The sequence below is a fragment of the Zalophus californianus genome, chromosome 17 (genome assembly GCF_009762305.2).
Source record: "Zalophus californianus isolate mZalCal1 chromosome 17, mZalCal1.pri.v2, whole genome shotgun sequence".
Classification (NCBI taxonomy): Eukaryota; Metazoa; Chordata; class Mammalia; order Carnivora; family Otariidae; genus Zalophus; species Zalophus californianus.
In genome coordinates, this window is record NC_045611.1 from 28,402,087 (window position 1) to 28,419,614 (window position 17,528).

The 17,528-nt window shown below is 46.3% G+C and overlaps 1 protein-coding gene across 1 annotated transcript in view; it reads left to right on the plus strand.

The window, feature by feature from the left end:
• CES1 (carboxylesterase 1) overlaps nt 1-16,365 on the plus strand; it is a 43,201-nt gene extending 26,836 nt beyond the window's left edge. Inside the window, exons 9-14 of the mRNA XM_027618592.2 lie at nt 8,946-9,086; nt 10,270-10,350; nt 10,623-10,770; nt 14,592-14,723; nt 15,683-15,755; nt 16,002-16,365. Coding sequence (XP_027474393.2) covers nt 8,946-9,086; nt 10,270-10,350; nt 10,623-10,770; nt 14,592-14,723; nt 15,683-15,755; nt 16,002-16,185 — 759 coding nt within the window. The 3' untranslated portion in view covers nt 16,186-16,365. The remainder of the gene's footprint in view (nt 1-8,945; nt 9,087-10,269; nt 10,351-10,622; nt 10,771-14,591; nt 14,724-15,682; nt 15,756-16,001) is intronic.
• Nucleotides 16,366-17,528: the final 1,163 nt, after the last annotated feature.

A 17,528-nucleotide genomic window follows, 5' to 3' on the forward strand; every position in this document is an offset into this window, starting at 1 on the left:
CTATCTTCTTCTTCTTTTTTTTTTCTTAACATATATTGCATTATTTGTTTCAGAAGTACAGATCCGTGATTCATCAGTCTTGCACAATTCACAGTGCTCACCATAGCACATACCCTCCCCAATGTCTATCACAGAGCCACCCCATCCCTCCCACCCCCCACCACTCCAGCAACCCTCAGTTTGTTTCCTGAGATTAAGAATTCCTCATATCAGTGAGGTCATATGATACATGTCTTTCTCTGATTGACGTATTTCACTCAGCATAACACCCTCCAGTTCCATCCACGTCGTTGCAAATGGCAAGATCTCATTCCTTTTGATGGCTGCATAATATTACACTGTGTATATATACCACCTCTTCTTTATCCATTCATCTATCGATGGACATCTCGACTCTTTCCACAGTTTGGCTATTGTGGACATTGCTGCTATAAACATTAGGGTGCACGTACCCCTTCGGATCCCTACATTTGTATCTTTGGGGTAAATACCCAATAGTGCAATTGCTGGATTGTAGGGTAGCTCTATTTTCAACTGTTTAAGGAACCTCCATACTGTTTTCCAGAGTGGTTGCACCAGCTTGCATTCCCACCAACAGTGTAGGACGGTTCCCCTTTCTCCGCATCCCCGCCAACATCTGTCGTTTCCTGACTTGTTAATTTTAGCCATTCTGATGGGTGTGAGGTGGTATCTCATTGAGGTTTCGATTTGGATTTCCCTGATGCCGAGCGATGTTGAGCACTTTTTCATGTGTCTGTTGGCCATTTGGATGTCTTCTTTGGAAAAATGTCTGTTCATGTCTTCTGCCCATTTCTTGATTGGATTAGTTGTTCTTTGGGTGTTGAGTTTGAGAAGTTCTTTATAGATTTTGGATACTAGCCCTTTATCTGATATGTCATTTGCAAATATTTTCTCCCATTCTGTCGGTTGTCTTTTGGTTTTGTGGACTGTTTCTTTTGCTGTGCAAAAGCTTTTTATCTTGATGAAATCCCAACAGTTCATTTTTGCCCTTGGCTTCCCTTGCCTTTGGCGATGTTTCTAGGAAGGAGTTGCTGCGGCTGAGGTCGAAGAGGTTGCTGCCTGTGTTCTCCTTTAGGATTTTGATGGACTCCTGTCTCACGTTTAGGTCTTTCAACCATTTGGAGTCTATTTTTGTGTGTGGTGTAAGGAAATGGTCCAGTTACATTTTTCTGCATGTGGCTGTCCAATTTTCCCAACACCATTTGTTGAAGAGACTGTCTTTTTTCCATTGGACATTCTTTCCTGCTTTGTCCAAGATGAGTTGACCATAGAGTTGAGGGTCCATTTCTGGGCTCTCTATTCTATTCCATTGATCTATGTGTCTGTTTTTGTGCCAGCACCATACTTATGGTGTCTTAATGATGACAGCTTTGTAATAGAGTTGGAAGTCTGGAATTGTGATGCTGCCAGCTTTGCTTTTCTTTTTCAACATTCCTCTGGCTATTCGGGGTCTTTTCTGGTTTCATACAAATTTTAGGATTATTTGTTCCATTTCTTTGAAAAAAGTGGATGGTATTTGGATGGGGATTGCATTGAATGTGTAGATTGCTCTAGGTAGCATGGACATCTTCACAATGTTTGTTCTTCCAATCCATGAGCATGGAACGTTTTTCCATTTCTTTGTGTCTTCTTCAATTTCTTTCATGAGTATTTTATAGTTTTCTGAGTACAGATCCTTTGCCTCTTTGGATAGATTTATTCCTAGGTATCTTATGGTTTTGGGTGCAATTGTAAATGGGATCAACTCCTTGATTTGTCTCCCTTCTGTCTTGTTGTTGGTGTATAGGAATGCCACTGATTTCTGTGCATTGATCTTATATCCTGCCACTTTACTGAATTCCTGTATGAGTTCCAGCAGTTTTGGGGTGGAGTCTTTTGGGTTTTCCACATACAGTATCATATCATCTGCAAAGAGTGAGAGTTTGACTTCCTCTTTGCCGATTTGGATGCCTTTGCTTTCTTTTTGTTGTCTGACTGCTGTGGCTAGGACTTCTAATACTATGTTGAATAGCAGTGGTGATAGTGGACATCCCTGCCGCGTTCCTGACCTTAGGGGAAAAGCTCTCAGCTTTTCCCCATTGAGAATGATATTCGCTGTAGGTTTTTCATAGATGGCTTTTATGATATTGAGGTATGTACCCTCTATCCCTAAACTCTGAAGAGTTTTGATCAAGAAAGGATGCTGTACTTTGTCAAATGCTTTTTCTGCATCTATTGGGAGGATCATATGATTCTTGTTCTTTCTTTTGTTAATGTATTGTATCACGTTGATTGATTTGCGGATGTTGAACCAGCCTTGCAGCCCAGGGATAAATCCCACTTCATCATGGTGAATGATCCTTTTAATGTACTGTTGGATCCTATTGGCTAGTATTTTGGTGAGAATTTTTGCATCCATGTTCATCAAGGATATTGGTGTGTAATTCTCCTTTTTGATGGGGTCTTTGTCTGGTTTTGGGATCAAGGTAATGGTGGCCTCATAAAATGAGTTTGGAAGTTTTCCTTCCATTTCTATTTTTTGGAACAGTTTCAGGAGAATAGGTATTAATTCTTCTTTAAATGTCTGATAGAATTCCCCTGGGAAGCCATCTGGCCCCGGGCTTTTGTTTGTTGGGAGATTTTTGATGACGGCTTCAATTTCCTTAGTGGTTATAGGTCTGTTCAGGTTTTCTATTTCTTCCTGGTTCAATTTTGGTAGTTGATCCATCTCTAGGAATGCACCCATTTCTTCCAGGTTATCTAATTTGCTGGCATAGAGTTGCTCATAATATGTTCTTATAATTGTTTGTATTTCTTTGGTGTTGGTTGTGATCTCTCCTCTTTCATTCATGATTTTGTTGATTTGGGTCATTTCTCTTTTCTTTTTGATGAGTCTGGCCAGGGGTTTATCAATCTTGTTAATTCTTTCAAAGAACCAGCTCCTAGTTTCATTGATCTGTTCTATTGTTCTTTTGGTTTCTATTTCATTGATTTCTGCTCTGATCTTTATTATTTCTCTTCTCCTGCTGGGTTTAGGCTTTATTTGCTGTTTTTTCTCTAGCTCCTTTAGGTGTAGATTTAGGTTGTGTATTTGAGACCTTTCTTGTTTCTTGAGAAAGACTTGTATTGCTATATACTTTCCTCTCAGGACTGCCTTTGCTGTATCCCAAAGATTTTAAACAGTTGTGTTTTCATTTTCATTGGTTTCCATGAAGTTTTTTAATTCTTCTTTAATTTCCTGGTTGACCCATTCATTCTTTAGTAGGATGCTCTTTAGCCTCCATGTATTTGAGTTCTTTCCGACTTTCCTCTTGTGATTGAGTCTAGTTTCAAAGCATTGTGGTCTGAAAATATGCAGGGAACGATCCCAATCTTTTGGTACCGGTTGAGACCTGATTTGTGACCTAGGATGTGATCAATTCTAGAGAATGTTCCATGGGCACTAGAGAAGAATGTGTGTTCCGTTGCTTTGGGATGGAATGTTCTGAATATGTCTATAAAGTCCATTTGGTCCGGTGTGTCATTTAAAGTCTTTATTTCCTTGTTGATCTTTTGCTTAGATGATCTGTCCATTTCAGTTAGGGGGTGTTAAAGTCCCCCACTATTATTGTATTGTTGTCAATGTGTTTCTTTGCTTTTGTTGTTAATTGCCTTATATAATTGGCTGCTCCCATGTTCGGGGCATAGATATTTACAATTGTTAGATCTTCTTATTGGATAGACCCTTTAAGTAGGATATAGTGTCCTTCCTCATCTCTTATTACAGTCTTTGTTTTAAAATCTAATTTGTCTGATATAAGGATTGCCACCCCAGTTTTCTTTTGGTGTTCATTAGCATGGTAAATGGTTTTCTACCCCCTCACTTTCAATCTGGGGGTGTCTTTGGGTCTAAAATGAGTCTCTTGCAGACAGCATATCGAAGGGTCTTGTTTTTTAATCCAATCTGATAGCCTGTGTCTTTTGATTGGGGCATTTAGCCCATTTATATTCAGGGTAACTATTGAAAGGTATGAATTTAGTACCATTGTATTGCCTGTAAGGTGACTGTTACTGTATATTGTCTGTGTCCCTTTCTGATCTATGCTGCTTTTAGGCTCTCTTTTTGCTTAGAGGACCTCTTTCAATATTTCTTGTAGGGCTGGTTTTGTGTTTGCAAATTCCTTTAGTTTTTGTTTGTCCTGGAAGCTTTTTATCTCTCCTTCTATTTTCAATGACAGCCTAGCTGGATATACTATTCTTGGCTGCATATTTTTCTCGTTTAGTGCTCTGAAGATATCATGCCAGTCCTTTCTGGCCTGCCAGGTCTCTGTGGATAGGTGTGTTGCCAATCTAATGTTTCTACCATTGTAGGTTACATAGCTCTTCTCCCGAGCTGCTTTCAGGATTTTCTCTTTGTCTGAGACTTCTAAGTTTTACTATTAGATGTCGGGGTGTTGACCTATTTTTATTGATTTTGAGAGGGGTTCTCTGTGCCTCCTGGATTTTGATGCCTGTTTCCTTCCCCACATTAGGGAAGTTCTCTATTATTTGCTCCAATATGCCTTCTGTCCCTCTCTCTCTTTCTTCCTCTTCTGGGATCCCAATTATTCTAATGTTTCATCTTATCGTGTCGCTTATCTCTCGAATTCTGCCCTCGTGATCCTGTAGTTGTTTATTTCTCTTTTTCTCAGCCTCTTTATTTTCCATCTTTTGGTCTTCTATATCGCTGATTCTTTCTTCTGCCTCATTTATCCTAGCAGTTAGTGCCCCCATTTTTGATTGCACCTCATTAATAGCCTTTTTGATTTCGACTTGGTTAGATTTAGTTCTTTTATTTCTCCAGAAAGGGTTTCTCTAATAACTTCCACGCTTTTTTCAAGCCCAGCTAGTATCTTTAAAGTCATGATTCTGAACTCTAGGTCCGACATCGTACTAATGTCAGTATTGAGTAGGTCCCTGGCAGACGGTACTACCTCTTGTTCTTTTTGCTGAGGTGATTTTTTTCATCTTGTCATTTTGTCCAGAGGAGAATAGATGAATGAGACAACAGAATGCTGAGAGGTTAACAATGTCTCCAGCAAATATACTCTATACAAATCAGAAAAGACCTAAAACCAGGGGACAAGAAAGGGAAAGAAAGAAGAGGAAAAAAAAGGGAAAAGAAAAAGATAAAAACAAACAAAAACAGAACAAAAAAAAAAAACAGAATATGATCAAATATGATCAGGCTAGTGCATAGACCAGTGCCACACACTAGCTTCTGGGCATATTTTGGTCTGTTAGAAGAAAGTGCCTGCTAAAATTTTAAAGGAAGAAAGATTTATATATGTACAAAATAAGGGTTGATACAATGAAGGGATTGAAGATGACTGTAAAGATGAAAATTATAAAAGATTTTATAAAAGGAATTGATAAGAAGTTGTTTTTTAAAAAGAAAGAAGAAGATTTAAAAAGAAAAAGAAAAAAGAAAAAAAAAGGGAGAGAATGTGATCAGGCAGGAGAATAGAACAAAGCCATACACTAGTGATTTAGTGTATATTTTGATCTGTTAGAAGAAATTGTATCTTAAAATCTTAAAGAGAGAACAACTTATATATATATGCCAAAAATAAGGGTAACTACTATGAAGGGATACAAATATGACTCTAAAAATGAAAAATAAAATTTTTTTTAATAAAAGGGATTGATAAGATGTTGTTTGAAAAAGGGAAAAAGAAAAATTAAAAAAAAACAGTTAAAAAAATTAACTTTGAAGAACTAATGAATTATGGTAAAAAAGCCATGAATTCTATGTGCAGTACTCCCCTAGCGCTGGAGTTCTCCCGTTCTCCTTGATTGGTAAACTTGGTCTTGGCTTGCTGGCTGTTCGTGCTGATCTTCTGGGGGAGGGGCCTGTTGCCGTGGTTCCCAAATGTCTTTGCCGGAGGCGGAATTGCCCCGCCCTTGTCGGTCCGGGCTAAGCAAGCTGCTCCGGTTTGCTCTCAGGAGCTTTTGTTCCCTGCAAGCTCTAGGTACATCTTTGGAGGACCAGGGTGAAAATGGTGGCCTCCCAATCTACAGCCGGAGCAGCTGAGAACTCGGGGCCCCGCTCCTCAGTGTGTCCCCAGAGAAAAGCAGTCACTCCCATCTCCCCGGTCTCCGGCCGCACTCCATGCTCACCCAGCCTGTGACCGAGCGTTTCTATCTCTGGCACCCGACTCGGTGTGGAGTCTCCAGACCCAGCAGATCCCTGCGGTGCGCTTCTGCGCCGCTCCTCCCAGGGGAGGAAGGGGAATGTCCCCGGATCTGCCGCTTGTTGGGTCCCTGCTGGAGGAGCAGTGGCCCGACTGTGTCACGGATCACAGTTTATGGCAACCCGGAGCTGAGAGCCCGCGCCTCGGCGCCGTCTCTGCAGCCGGCTTCCCCGCTCCGATACCTGGGAGCTCTGCCGCACTCAGGCACCCCTGGTCTTTCTGTGACCCCGAGGGTCCTGAGACCACACTGTCCCATGAGGGTTCCACCCCCAGCTTAGCCACTGGAGCGACGTTCCTCAGCGGAGCCGACTTCTAAAAGCCGATTTTGTGCTCCGCGGCTCTAGCACTTGCCAGAAGCGGCCGACGGAGGCCCCCTCCCCCGCCGTCTATCCTCCCGAATATCGCCTCGGATTCACTTCTCCGCACATCCTACCTTGCAGTAAGTGGTCGCTTCTCTCTTCAGAGAGTTGTTGCTACTCTCTTCTTCGATCTCCTATTGAGTTCGTAGTTGTTCAGAATGGTTTGATCCCTATTCAGCTGAATTCCTGAGACCAGACGAAATCCAGGTCTCCTACTCCTCCGCCATCTTGCTCCGCCCCCTATTTGTGCTTTTCCTCTCCAATAGGGAGTTGGGTCTTCATGTAAGCACCTTGAGTGATGGGGAGCTCACTACCTCCTCGAAGCGAACTGTTTTATCAGTAGCAGCTTATGTTTAAAGATTTTATTTATTTATTTTAGAGCTAGAGAGAGAGAGAGAGAGCACAGGGGGAGGAGCAGAGGGAGAGGGACAAGCAGACTTCATGCTAAGCACAGAGCCTGACGAGGGGCTCGATCCCAGGACCTTGAGGTCATGACCTGAGCCAAACTCGAGAGTCAGACGCTTATCCGGTTGAGCCACTCAGGCGCCCCCAGTTGCAAGTTCTGTTTAAATAGAGATAGCTGAATACAGTTAATCCTTATTAATGGTGAATTCTTTATTTGTGAATTCATCGACTCACTAAAATGTATGTGTGACCCCAAAATCAATGCTTGTGGCACTTTTGTTATCATTCACGGATGCGCACAGAGTGACAAAAAGCTTGAGTGACCATGCGTAGGCTCTCCCTCGAGATCAAACATGGCCACCCTCTGTCGTCTTGTCTCATGTCTCACACTATTAACATGTGTCCTTTGCACGGTCTATGTAGGCACATTTTCCGCATTTCTGTGCTTTCTCTTGCTGGTTTCACTTTTGAAAATGGCCGTGGGCACAGCGCTAAGGTGCTGTCCCGTGCTCCTAAGGGCAAGGAGACTCTGATGCGCCTTGTGGAGAAAGTCGAGTGTTAGATCAGCTTCACTCAAGGTGGCTCACCGGGCTGTGGGCCATGAGCTCAGTGGTAATGGATCAGTAAGGCTGCCATGCAGGAAAAGGAAGACGCAACTTGCCAATCTGTCTGAGGCTGCTCAGGCAAGCGCTAAAGTAACATCTAGTGTGTGATGAAGTTGTGGGAGATTTTGAGAGATGACAGTGGATCACGGATGACATGGTCATGAGGCTGAAGGTCAAGGAAGCTCCAGGCATGTTACCCAGGGCCCAGGAAATGGTGAGCCCTTCTCAGCTGGTGTCTTATTATAAATAAACACTACACATAATTCATTTTCTGTGAGCAATGCATGGTTACATCGGGTGTCTTTAAACACGCATAAAACAGGGCTGATGAAAATGTGACCAGATACTTGCAGGAACCTGACATTGTACCTCCGGCAGGAGCAGCAGCTCAGCACTTGCTAGTTCAGAGTTCACAGTGGCTTTTATAGAACTGAACTAGCATGGATACCAGAACTGACTGTAGCTAGAGATCATATAGGCAAACATGTACTTCAAATTGAGATATAGAAATATGTACATATATATATATTTTATGTGTTTATATTAAAATCATATAAAATGCATGTTTACAAATTTCAATATATACACATTTATATATTTATATATACAAATTTATAAATATATATAAACTTATATATTTATAAATTTAATACATTTATGTTTAATGTATACTTATACGCATATAAATATATGAAAATAGGGGCACCTGGGTGGCTCAGTCAGTTAAGCGTCTGCCTTCGGCTCAGGTCCTGATCTCGGGGTCCTGTGATCGAGCCCCGTGTCAGGCTCCCTGCTCAGCAAGGACTCTGCTTCTCTTTCTCTCTCTGCCCCTTCCCCCACTTGTGCTCTCTCTCTCTCTCTAAATAAATAAAATCTTTAAAATATGTATACATGAAAATATGTATATATTTATACATATATATATTTTAGAGAAAGAGAGAGCACACAAGGGGGGAGGTGGTGGGGAGGGGCAGAAGGAGAGGGAGAGAGAGAGAATCTTAAGAAGGCTTCATGCTCAGTGCAGAGCCCAATGCAGGGCTTGATCTCCCGAGCCTGAGATCATGACCTGTGCCAAAATCAAGAGTCCGTTGTTCAACAGACCCAGCCACCCAGATGCCCCTCTGTATTTCAATTTGAGTGAGTTTTGCCCCCATCACCTTACCACTGCTAGTTCCTGAATCGACGTTCTGCCTTCTGGGGTCACGTGCACTTGGCCCCCTTTGTTGGGGAGCTTGAATTCTGTGGCCACTGTCCGTGGCCATGCAGGTCTGGGGTGCTGGCTTCCTGCTCAGGCCGGCGGAGAGGGGGCCGTGGGTGTGGGCTCTAGAAGGGAAGCCCGGACACCATGACGCCCTCCTCCCCAGACCCACCCCTTCCTGACCACGGTGGTTGATGGTGTTCTGCTGCCAAAGATGCCTGAAGAGATTCTGGCTGAAAAGAAATTCAACTCTGTTCCCTACATCATCGGAATCAACAAGCAAGAATTTGGCTGGCTTCTTCCAATGGTGAGAATGTGGGGTCCCCCTCGGTTCTCCTCCCCCACGCATCGCATCACCCCCCCATCTCTGCTTGCAGGGCTCCCCCTTCTCCAGACGCCCCTCTGAATCCAGAGCAGCTGTCCCCTTCACACAGGTTGACATTTCCATGAGGAGCTTCTCTAGGGTGGCCCAAGTATCACCTGGGGACCCTTCTCCCCAAACATTCTCTGGCCTTCCAATCGAAGAATCCTGAAATGTGGGCGTTGGGAGGGCCTGGGGGGATGATCGCTGGGCAGACACATTTCTGTCTCTGACAGAAGACAGTGGGGCAGGTTGCCACAAGGTGCCCCCCAGAGCCAGGCCTTTCCACTCCCACAGAGCCTGGGAGAGGACAGGGCTTCCTGGCTGAATGTCTGCATTTCGAGAGGTGGCTCTCTGGGCCTGGAGGAAACAGTTTTGGGTGGTAGATTTGCATCTCAGAGGGCAGAGGAGGATTTGTGATTGCAAGCTCTCTAAAGTAAGCCACTCGAAGAGGGGGCTAGGGGACCTATCACCCTATCACCAGGTTTTGGCCAGAACAAATGGTAAATTCCCCTGGTGGCCAGGAGCTTTCTCAGGCAAGCATTTGAAGGGGCACTGGGACATTCTCCCCATCCATTCCTGGGACGAGATCTTAAGCTGTTGGCAGCCAAGGCTAGAGTTTGGTCAAGTCCCTTGACGCGGAGGTTCAGATGGAGCGTTAGGTGCAGAGTTCTGCTGTTCTCACTTCACAGACTTTCAGAGGTCACTGATGGACCAAAGCCATAATGGCGGGATTTGGGGCTTCCCAGGTCATCTGAGACAAGTGTGGGTATTTGTAAGGTCTGTGTTCCTTGCCCCAGAGCCCTCTGCTTCAACGCTAGCCGGGCCTAAACCTCTCCTGTGTGTCACCATGTCCAGGGTGGGAATTCTTGCCTGATGCACACACACACATCCTGCAAAGGCCTGGGACAGCTTCTCTTCACATTGACTTTATCCTTTGGCACGGCTTGAGTTTCTGGATAATATAAGCCCATTTGTTTCACTGATTTTGCCCAACACATCAAGGACCCGTGCTTGTCTAAGTCATGACAAAGTGACCTTTAGCCCGTATTGGTGTGGTTTGTTGATAAGTTTGATTCTTTCTGCTAGTTCTTGATGATTCACAATTGTGTCACTGTTGTCCTAACAGATGATGGGTTACCCACTCTCTGAGGGCAAGCTGGACCAGAAGACGGCCACATCACTCTTGTGGAAGTCCTACCCCGTTGTTGTAAGAGACTAGGGAACCGCAGGAACTGTCTGAGACCCAAAGAGGGACAGAGACTTGCCCCAAATCGCTGAGCAATTAAATGGCAGGGTAAAGCCCTGGGATGGAGGGTTCTGTCCCCATTTTTCTGCCGTTCCCCCCTCACCACGCAGGGTGGGGGGTGGTTGCATAGGGCTGGAGAGAGTCACCATTCGCGCAAGCCATCCTGGGCTCTAGAAGCCACATCATTCACTGGGCCGGGGGCAGGGGTCACTTCTACTTCTGCTCCATTTCAGGGAATCCCTGAGGAACTGACTCCACTGGCCACTGAGAAGTATTTAGGAGGGACAGATGACCCTGTCAAAAAGAAGGACCTGTTCTTGGACATGTTAGGAGATTTGATATTTGGTGTCCCATCTGTGACTGTGGCCCGTCACCACAGAAGTGAGTCCCAGAGGTTGGACAGGAGAGGAACACCGACCACACCGGCTTCTCTGTCTGTCCTGCCCACTTCTCAGCATAGACACATAGGTGGAAACTACCAAGGGTCAGGCCCCCAGGGCCAATCCCATATGGCCAGGGATGGGGCACCGTCTCACTTTGGGTCCACCAGAAGGCAACTCCGAAGAGAGAATTTGCATGCAAGTAGCTTATTTGGGAGGGGGTCCCAGAACACACCAGTAGAAGAGAGGAGGAGTGGCACAGAAAGGAGAAGGAAGCCAACCGGAGCTGCACAGTAAGCAGGTAGCCACTGTGAGGTGTCATGTCTCCAGTCATGTCTCTGGGCTATTCCGTGCGAGCGGCAAGGGAGCTGGGGTATTTAGCCTCCCACTCCCGGGAGTCATGGGTTAAAGCCGGTTCCCAAGGGGCTATTAATTCCCTGGAGCTCTGACTTGCGGCACACCTGGGCAGAATGGTCACTTGGTGGCCAAAGACCTCAGGCAAAGAGCTACGGATGCCAGAGGTAGAAGTCCAGCCAGTGTGCCCAGAAGCTGGGGATGTGATGAGGGACCAGCAGCATCTACCACAGGGGCTCCTCCCCTGACGTCCCTGTGGTCTCTGGGGCCAGAGGGCCAGTCTTAGAAGATACGTCTTGGAAGGTTTCCAAGATCAGAGCTAGGGGCAAACTAGTTTGTTGTCTAGTGGAGCTGGGGGTAGACTGAAGCCAAGCAGAGAATCAGGCTGGTCCAAGACCAAAAACAAAAAACAAACAAACAAACAAACAAACAAAAAAGCGAGCAATGGGAGGTGTGGAGACAGGTGTTCTAGAGAGTGTCCATGTCTGCTGCTGGCTTCTGTCGATCCTGGTGTGTGGTGGGCCTATCACAGGACCATCCAACATTGATCCGAGGCTGTGTGGGTGGAGTATGAGATCAGGGATGGATAAGCGCATCTAGAGAGGATGCATCCCTTCTGAGTGTCTTTTTGAGGTCCTCACAGGACCCCTCCTTCACCTGGTCTGCAAGCCAGGAAATGGTTCTTGGTACAGACCTCTCTCTAACCATGCTGGGAGCGTTTTAAAGTTCAGGATTTTTTAGGCATGAGAAAAAGCAGCTGAGCTGACCTGCTCTGTTCTCAAGCCCTCAGTATAGTGAGTACAGGTGCTCCTTCCTCCTCTCGAGGGTCCTGATGAAACTCGTCAGCCAGGGGCCACCTGGCGTCAAATTTGCTGTTTCATAAACTTGGTCTTGCCTCTGGATACAAGTCTGATTTGTGGTATCTTATTCTGCTTTGTCTGCTGGTCCCAGCCTTACTGGACTTGTGTTTTTTTAATCTGGTATCCTGTGACTTTGAATTCAGAGTCTTACCACGACTACACAGATTTTATCGATGGTACTCTTTCATTTTGTATTTGTCTCACTCTCTTTCTGATAAGAAAGAACTTCTCTGAATATAAATTTAATATCCTACACTGGGATATTATGTGGGAACACGTGAAGAAGAAATTCGATACTACTCTGAATTCCTCCACCGAGAAACAGCTGCTATAAATTTTTGATATATTTCTTCGAATAATCTTTCCACGTCTTACATATAACTTAGAAATTAATGTTATATTATGTTTTGTTCATAAAACACTATTTTGTAAGCCTTTGTTCAATATCAATGAAAAGTCTTCAAAAACATCCACTATTTCACAGAATGATGCATCAAAATTTACTCTAGCATTCCTCTACTATTGGATAGTCTAGCCAGATCCGTATTTTAATGCAAGAAAAAAGATTATGCTCAGCCTTATGTGCATAAATCTTTAACCAAGTCTCTAAAAGTTTTCTTAGGATTGGTTATTAGAAGTGAAATTCCCAGGCGGGCCCCTAAGAGCATTTTAAAATTCCTGATACATGTTGTGAAATTCCTTTCCAGGGTATGAGAGGGATTTCTTAATTCTCTCACTTGGGAAACTCAGATTTAAAAATAAAGATAATGCTGCTGATTTCATAAGCTTTTCTTTGCCAAAAAAAAAAGAAAGAAAGAAAGAAAGAAAGACCATCCCCATGTTTTCAATGGCATACTTAGATTACTAACTCTGTCCTCCCTGCTTCTCCTGTTTTCCTGTTATCCTAATCTGTGCCCTACTTTCCTTTGGAAACTTGTGCTTGTAGGAATTTTATACATCTCCGTGGTTTTAGGCAGAAAGCTAAAAAAAAGGGGGGGGGGAAGAAAAGGAAAATTATCTTTTGTGCAGCACGCTGCCCAAAGAAGTTCTCTCCTTCACGAAAAGTCAAGGAGCTCCTTCCTAAAACTTCTGAGTGGTGGAGGCGAAGTTACAGCCCCTTCTCTCAGCGAGTTCTGCTTGACCTTGAAGCAGCTGCTAACAGGTGGATTTCAGACCCACAGAGGGTTGCTTCTTTCAGACAACACCTCTTGCTAAATCAAGGGCGCATTGACGGGGCTGAGGGAGGCAATTCGATAAATTATTGCACATCTTCATGCGGGGATGGCATATATAGTTAAGTCATTTTTGGACAAATATTTAATGATATGGAGAAATGATTATCATTTATTTCAAAATGACATATCCAACATCATCCCATTTTATATGCGTAGGTAGGGTATATGCTAAAATACGAACACAGGTGTTTTCGAGCGGTGGGATTATAAGTGATCTTTTTGTTCATCCATTGTTTCTGCTCCTTCCAAGTTTCTTATTGTACACACGGGGGAAAAGCTGTTCAATGTCTCCTCCAGCCCCACTGGGGGCCCGGCCATCCCCCCATCAGAGTCACTCCTCTGTGGGGTGCTAGGGTCCATGCAAAGCGCTGAGCTCCCCAGGATGCTGGCCCCCAACTGAGCCCTGAAGGAGTGAGTGAACAGCTCTGGATGAAGCCATTTGCAGGAAAGCTGACCCCTTCTGGGGGCTCAGAAAGGGGGTTCCAAGAGCAGGGACTGGGAGAAGACGAGAGAGCCACCTTTGTCCTCCCTCAGAGATCCCCCTTCTCTCTGCTGCCACCACCCTGGGCCTGGCAGGAGGCAAGATACGAGGTGATGGAGAAATAGAAAATGTTGGGTTTTTGGTTTCCCGAGATGCAAGAGACAGATTGTGCCCTTTCCCCATGTTTGTATTTAAATAGCTGTCAGACCAGCAACTCAGATTTGCGTCACTCCTCCCTAGAAATTAGATGAGAAAAACACTGGAAACTATTCAGACTGGGCAGAATAGAGGGCACCTGCCGGGCTGCAGACAGCCTGCGAAGGAGTCGGACCCAGCCTGTTTCTAGTGAAAGGTGGGAGTGTCAGCTGTCTGTACGTAGATGTGTGTGGGAACGCATTGGTAGGCAATGGCATCTGTGGGGGTTGACCCAAGGCCCCATAACGATAGTCAGTTTGAATGGATGTACGCCCCCAGTTTCAACATTTTATTCATTCAACCTGCATTCATTGAGCCACTCAATACCTGGCACAAAGCCTGATTTGTGGTATCTTATTCTGCTTTGTCTGCTGGTCCCAGCCTTACTGGACTTGTGTCACCTCCTTTGGTGGAGGAGTCACCTCCACCAAAGGTGCATCTTTAAGCAAATCATGGACCTTTCCCAAAGCTCTACTTCTCTGTTGTGCTGGTAGCCGGGGGTTTTCTGCAGGTCCACACAGTGTCTAGCACACAGGTGGCTCTGACACTGGGCAGTGGCTATTAATGTTGCTGTTGTTGTGTACCCAGGACCCGGGTGGACCTCCCTGTCCCTGAGCACCCAGGGCCCCGGAGACCTCGGCGCCATCCAGGTGTGCGTCTGATAAAATGAACTGTGTGTGAATCCATCTCTTCCCAGATGCCGGAGCCCCCACCTACATGTATGAGTTCCAGTATCGTCCAAGCTTCTCGTCAGACCTGAAACCCAAGATGGTGGTAGGGGACCACGGGGATGAGCTCTTCTCCGTCTTCGGGGCCCCACTTTTGAAAGGTGATGGCCCTTTGGTGACTACAGACTTGGAGTTAGAAGATCTGGGTTTGAGTCTCAGTTTGGTGGCGGCCTTGGGCAGGTCCCCCTTTCTCTCTGGTTCTTACCAAATACACCAGAGCAGGATTGAGCTACAAAGATTTCCAGCCTTTCTCTTTCTTCGACCCACATGATGGAGAAGGTGTAAACATGTGTCCCTGTTTGTAGTGTCTGAGAATTTGGGCCCGGGTATCCCTAAGACACCTGGCGGGTCACCTACAGGGCCCTGCTCAAGGGCCAGAATGCCACCGCTCCCCGCCCACTCACAAGAGTGCGCCAGAATGTGAGTGAGAGTAAGGTCAGAATGGGTGTTGACCTTGAATCGGGACTAATGTGCATCTGTGTGTCTGTTCAACCATCTATCTACCTAAAACACATGCTTCTAAACTTAATATATTTAATAATATAATACTTTAAAGAAGACCTCTCACAAATATCTCCAACGTCCTAACTAGCAGCAGTTAGAGATGCCATGCGTGTGACTCGCCTCAGGACTGTTTATGACATACCAGCGCCTCTGGGCGTTAAGCGCTCGGGTTATTTTTCAGATTCTTTGAAAAATGTGGGTGGGTGAAGGAGATTGAGGAAAGGCCCCAAGGAGCACAAACCCGAGGTGGGGTTGCGGTGGTGGACCCCCTGGGTGTGGCGCTGGGACCTCGACGGGTGAGGGGAGGGCAGGATGTATAGGCACAGATGGCAAAGGTGGCCGGCTTACGGACTGACTGCAGCCCTCCCCTGCGTCCTCCATCAGGAACTCCCGAGCTTAAAGTGCACACAGATTACCCAGATCTTCCTGAAATGCGGATTTTGATGCAGCAGATCCGGAGTAGGGCTCAGATTCTGAATTTCCCACAAGCTGTCCAGGGCTGCTGACCATAAACCACGCTTGGAGTAGCAAAGGCTCCTTTTCTTCTTCCCCACAGGAGGTGCCTCAGAAGAGGAGGGCAGACTCAGCAAGATGGTGATGAAACTATGGGCCAACTTCGCCCGGAATGGGTGAGCCCAGTGGCAAAGATGGAGCAAGGCTGGGGGAGGGCCTGGCGTGTTGATTCCCAGCCCTGGGACCCTGACACTGAGAGTTCTCTGAGAGTGGACAGGCTCCCTAGGATTTGGTGAACTCCCTGCCTCTGGAGGTGAATGAGCTTCCTGGCGGAAATGAAACCAAGAGGTCTCGTGAATCTCAAAGTGTTGTTGGGGGACCCACAGTAGCTTTGGGTAATTCTCACTTGATTCTGTTCCCAGGAACCCCAATGGGGAAGGGCTGCCCTCTTGGCCCGCATACGACCAGGAGGAAGGGTACCTGCAGATTGGAGTTACCACTCAGCCAGCCCAGAAGCTAAAAGACCAGGAAGTGGCTTTCTGGACTGAGCTTCTGGCCAAGGGGGAAGCGGAAAAGCCACCTCACTCAAAACACGTCGAGCTGTGAATGGGAGGCCTGGCTGGCCTTGGGGCCCGGGGAGCCCAGACAGGGGTGTTCTAGAGAAGGTGTTTATGAGGCAAAGAGGATCTTGTTGTGAAGGCTGGGGATTGTCTGGTGGAGGAAGGCAGAGGTCAGGGAGGGGGAATTGTGGCTTCAATTTGGGGAATAAATTCTTTTGGAGACCAAGTCAGTGTCTGTGTCTTGGGCTCAGAAAAGGATGAATAGGGTGTGCACCGTTGTCTGGAAGGTGCCTCTGGTGGGGACGGCTTGGCCCTGGGAGCTGCCAAGGGGGACTCTGCCTCTGCTCTGTGTGTCCGGGCCCTCAACAGCTTCCAACAACGGGATGTGGGGTGGCCAGAGTGCAGTGTCCCTCCTTCCATGCAACACTTTGAGGTGAATACGTGCTATCAACCTCATGAACGTTAACACGAGGCCTGAGAAAACTCAACGAGGAAGTGGCAGACAGGACCAAGTACATAATTTTCTGTGCAAAATAAAAATAAGCCTTTACTTTAACAAATTATTAAGAATTTCAAGATGACAATAGCAGAGCATGAAACCAACCATGAGCCTAGGGCTCTGGGTCTCACACCTATGAAGCCCACCCTGGCGACAGAGCTGGGATATAAACCTTAGCATATAAATATATGATAACATATAAACATATAAACCTGGCTCTAGAACTTGAGCCTGCAGAGCAATCCTTCCTTCCTAAACAGGACACTTCATAAAAATCCTATTCTGGGCTTGTCCTGATCCCCTGAGTTCAGGGGCTTCCTGCCAAAGGCACCCGTTTGACTGACGGTTCTCTGCTGCCCTCTAGTGGGCGATGTCCATATAGCCACATCTGCTTCAGGGATGGATCCAGGACCGTAACTCCAGGCAGAGAGACCCCAGCAATGTCCCCGGGGGTTCTGGATTGTGCCTGAGCTGACACTTCCAGGGGCAGCATTCAGACTGGTCTCTTGCAGACTCCAGACTCCTAACCATGCAGGGGCGGCTTAGGTAGGTGCTTCCCAAGTCTCACTCCTACTTCCCCTGAGATGAAGTGTCTCTTGGCCCTGGTGGTCTTCCCAGCCTCCAACAGGACTAAGCCAGTTCCAGGCACCTCCGAAGCGCTCAGGAAACTCCACTCACGTAGCACTTCTCTGCAAAGGATCTGTCCTTGGCCTCCCAGCTGGGCTGGTGAAAGGTTCCTAACTGGTCTCCCTTCCCCTTATCCTCCATGCTTCCGAGCCAGAGCGATCCATCTGACTGGCGACCCTTGTGTTCACCTTGCTAGAGATGCACCCTTTGCCACCTGAGTTTTCAGCTCCACTCATTTAAGAGTCTGGGCTGGCCTCTTCACT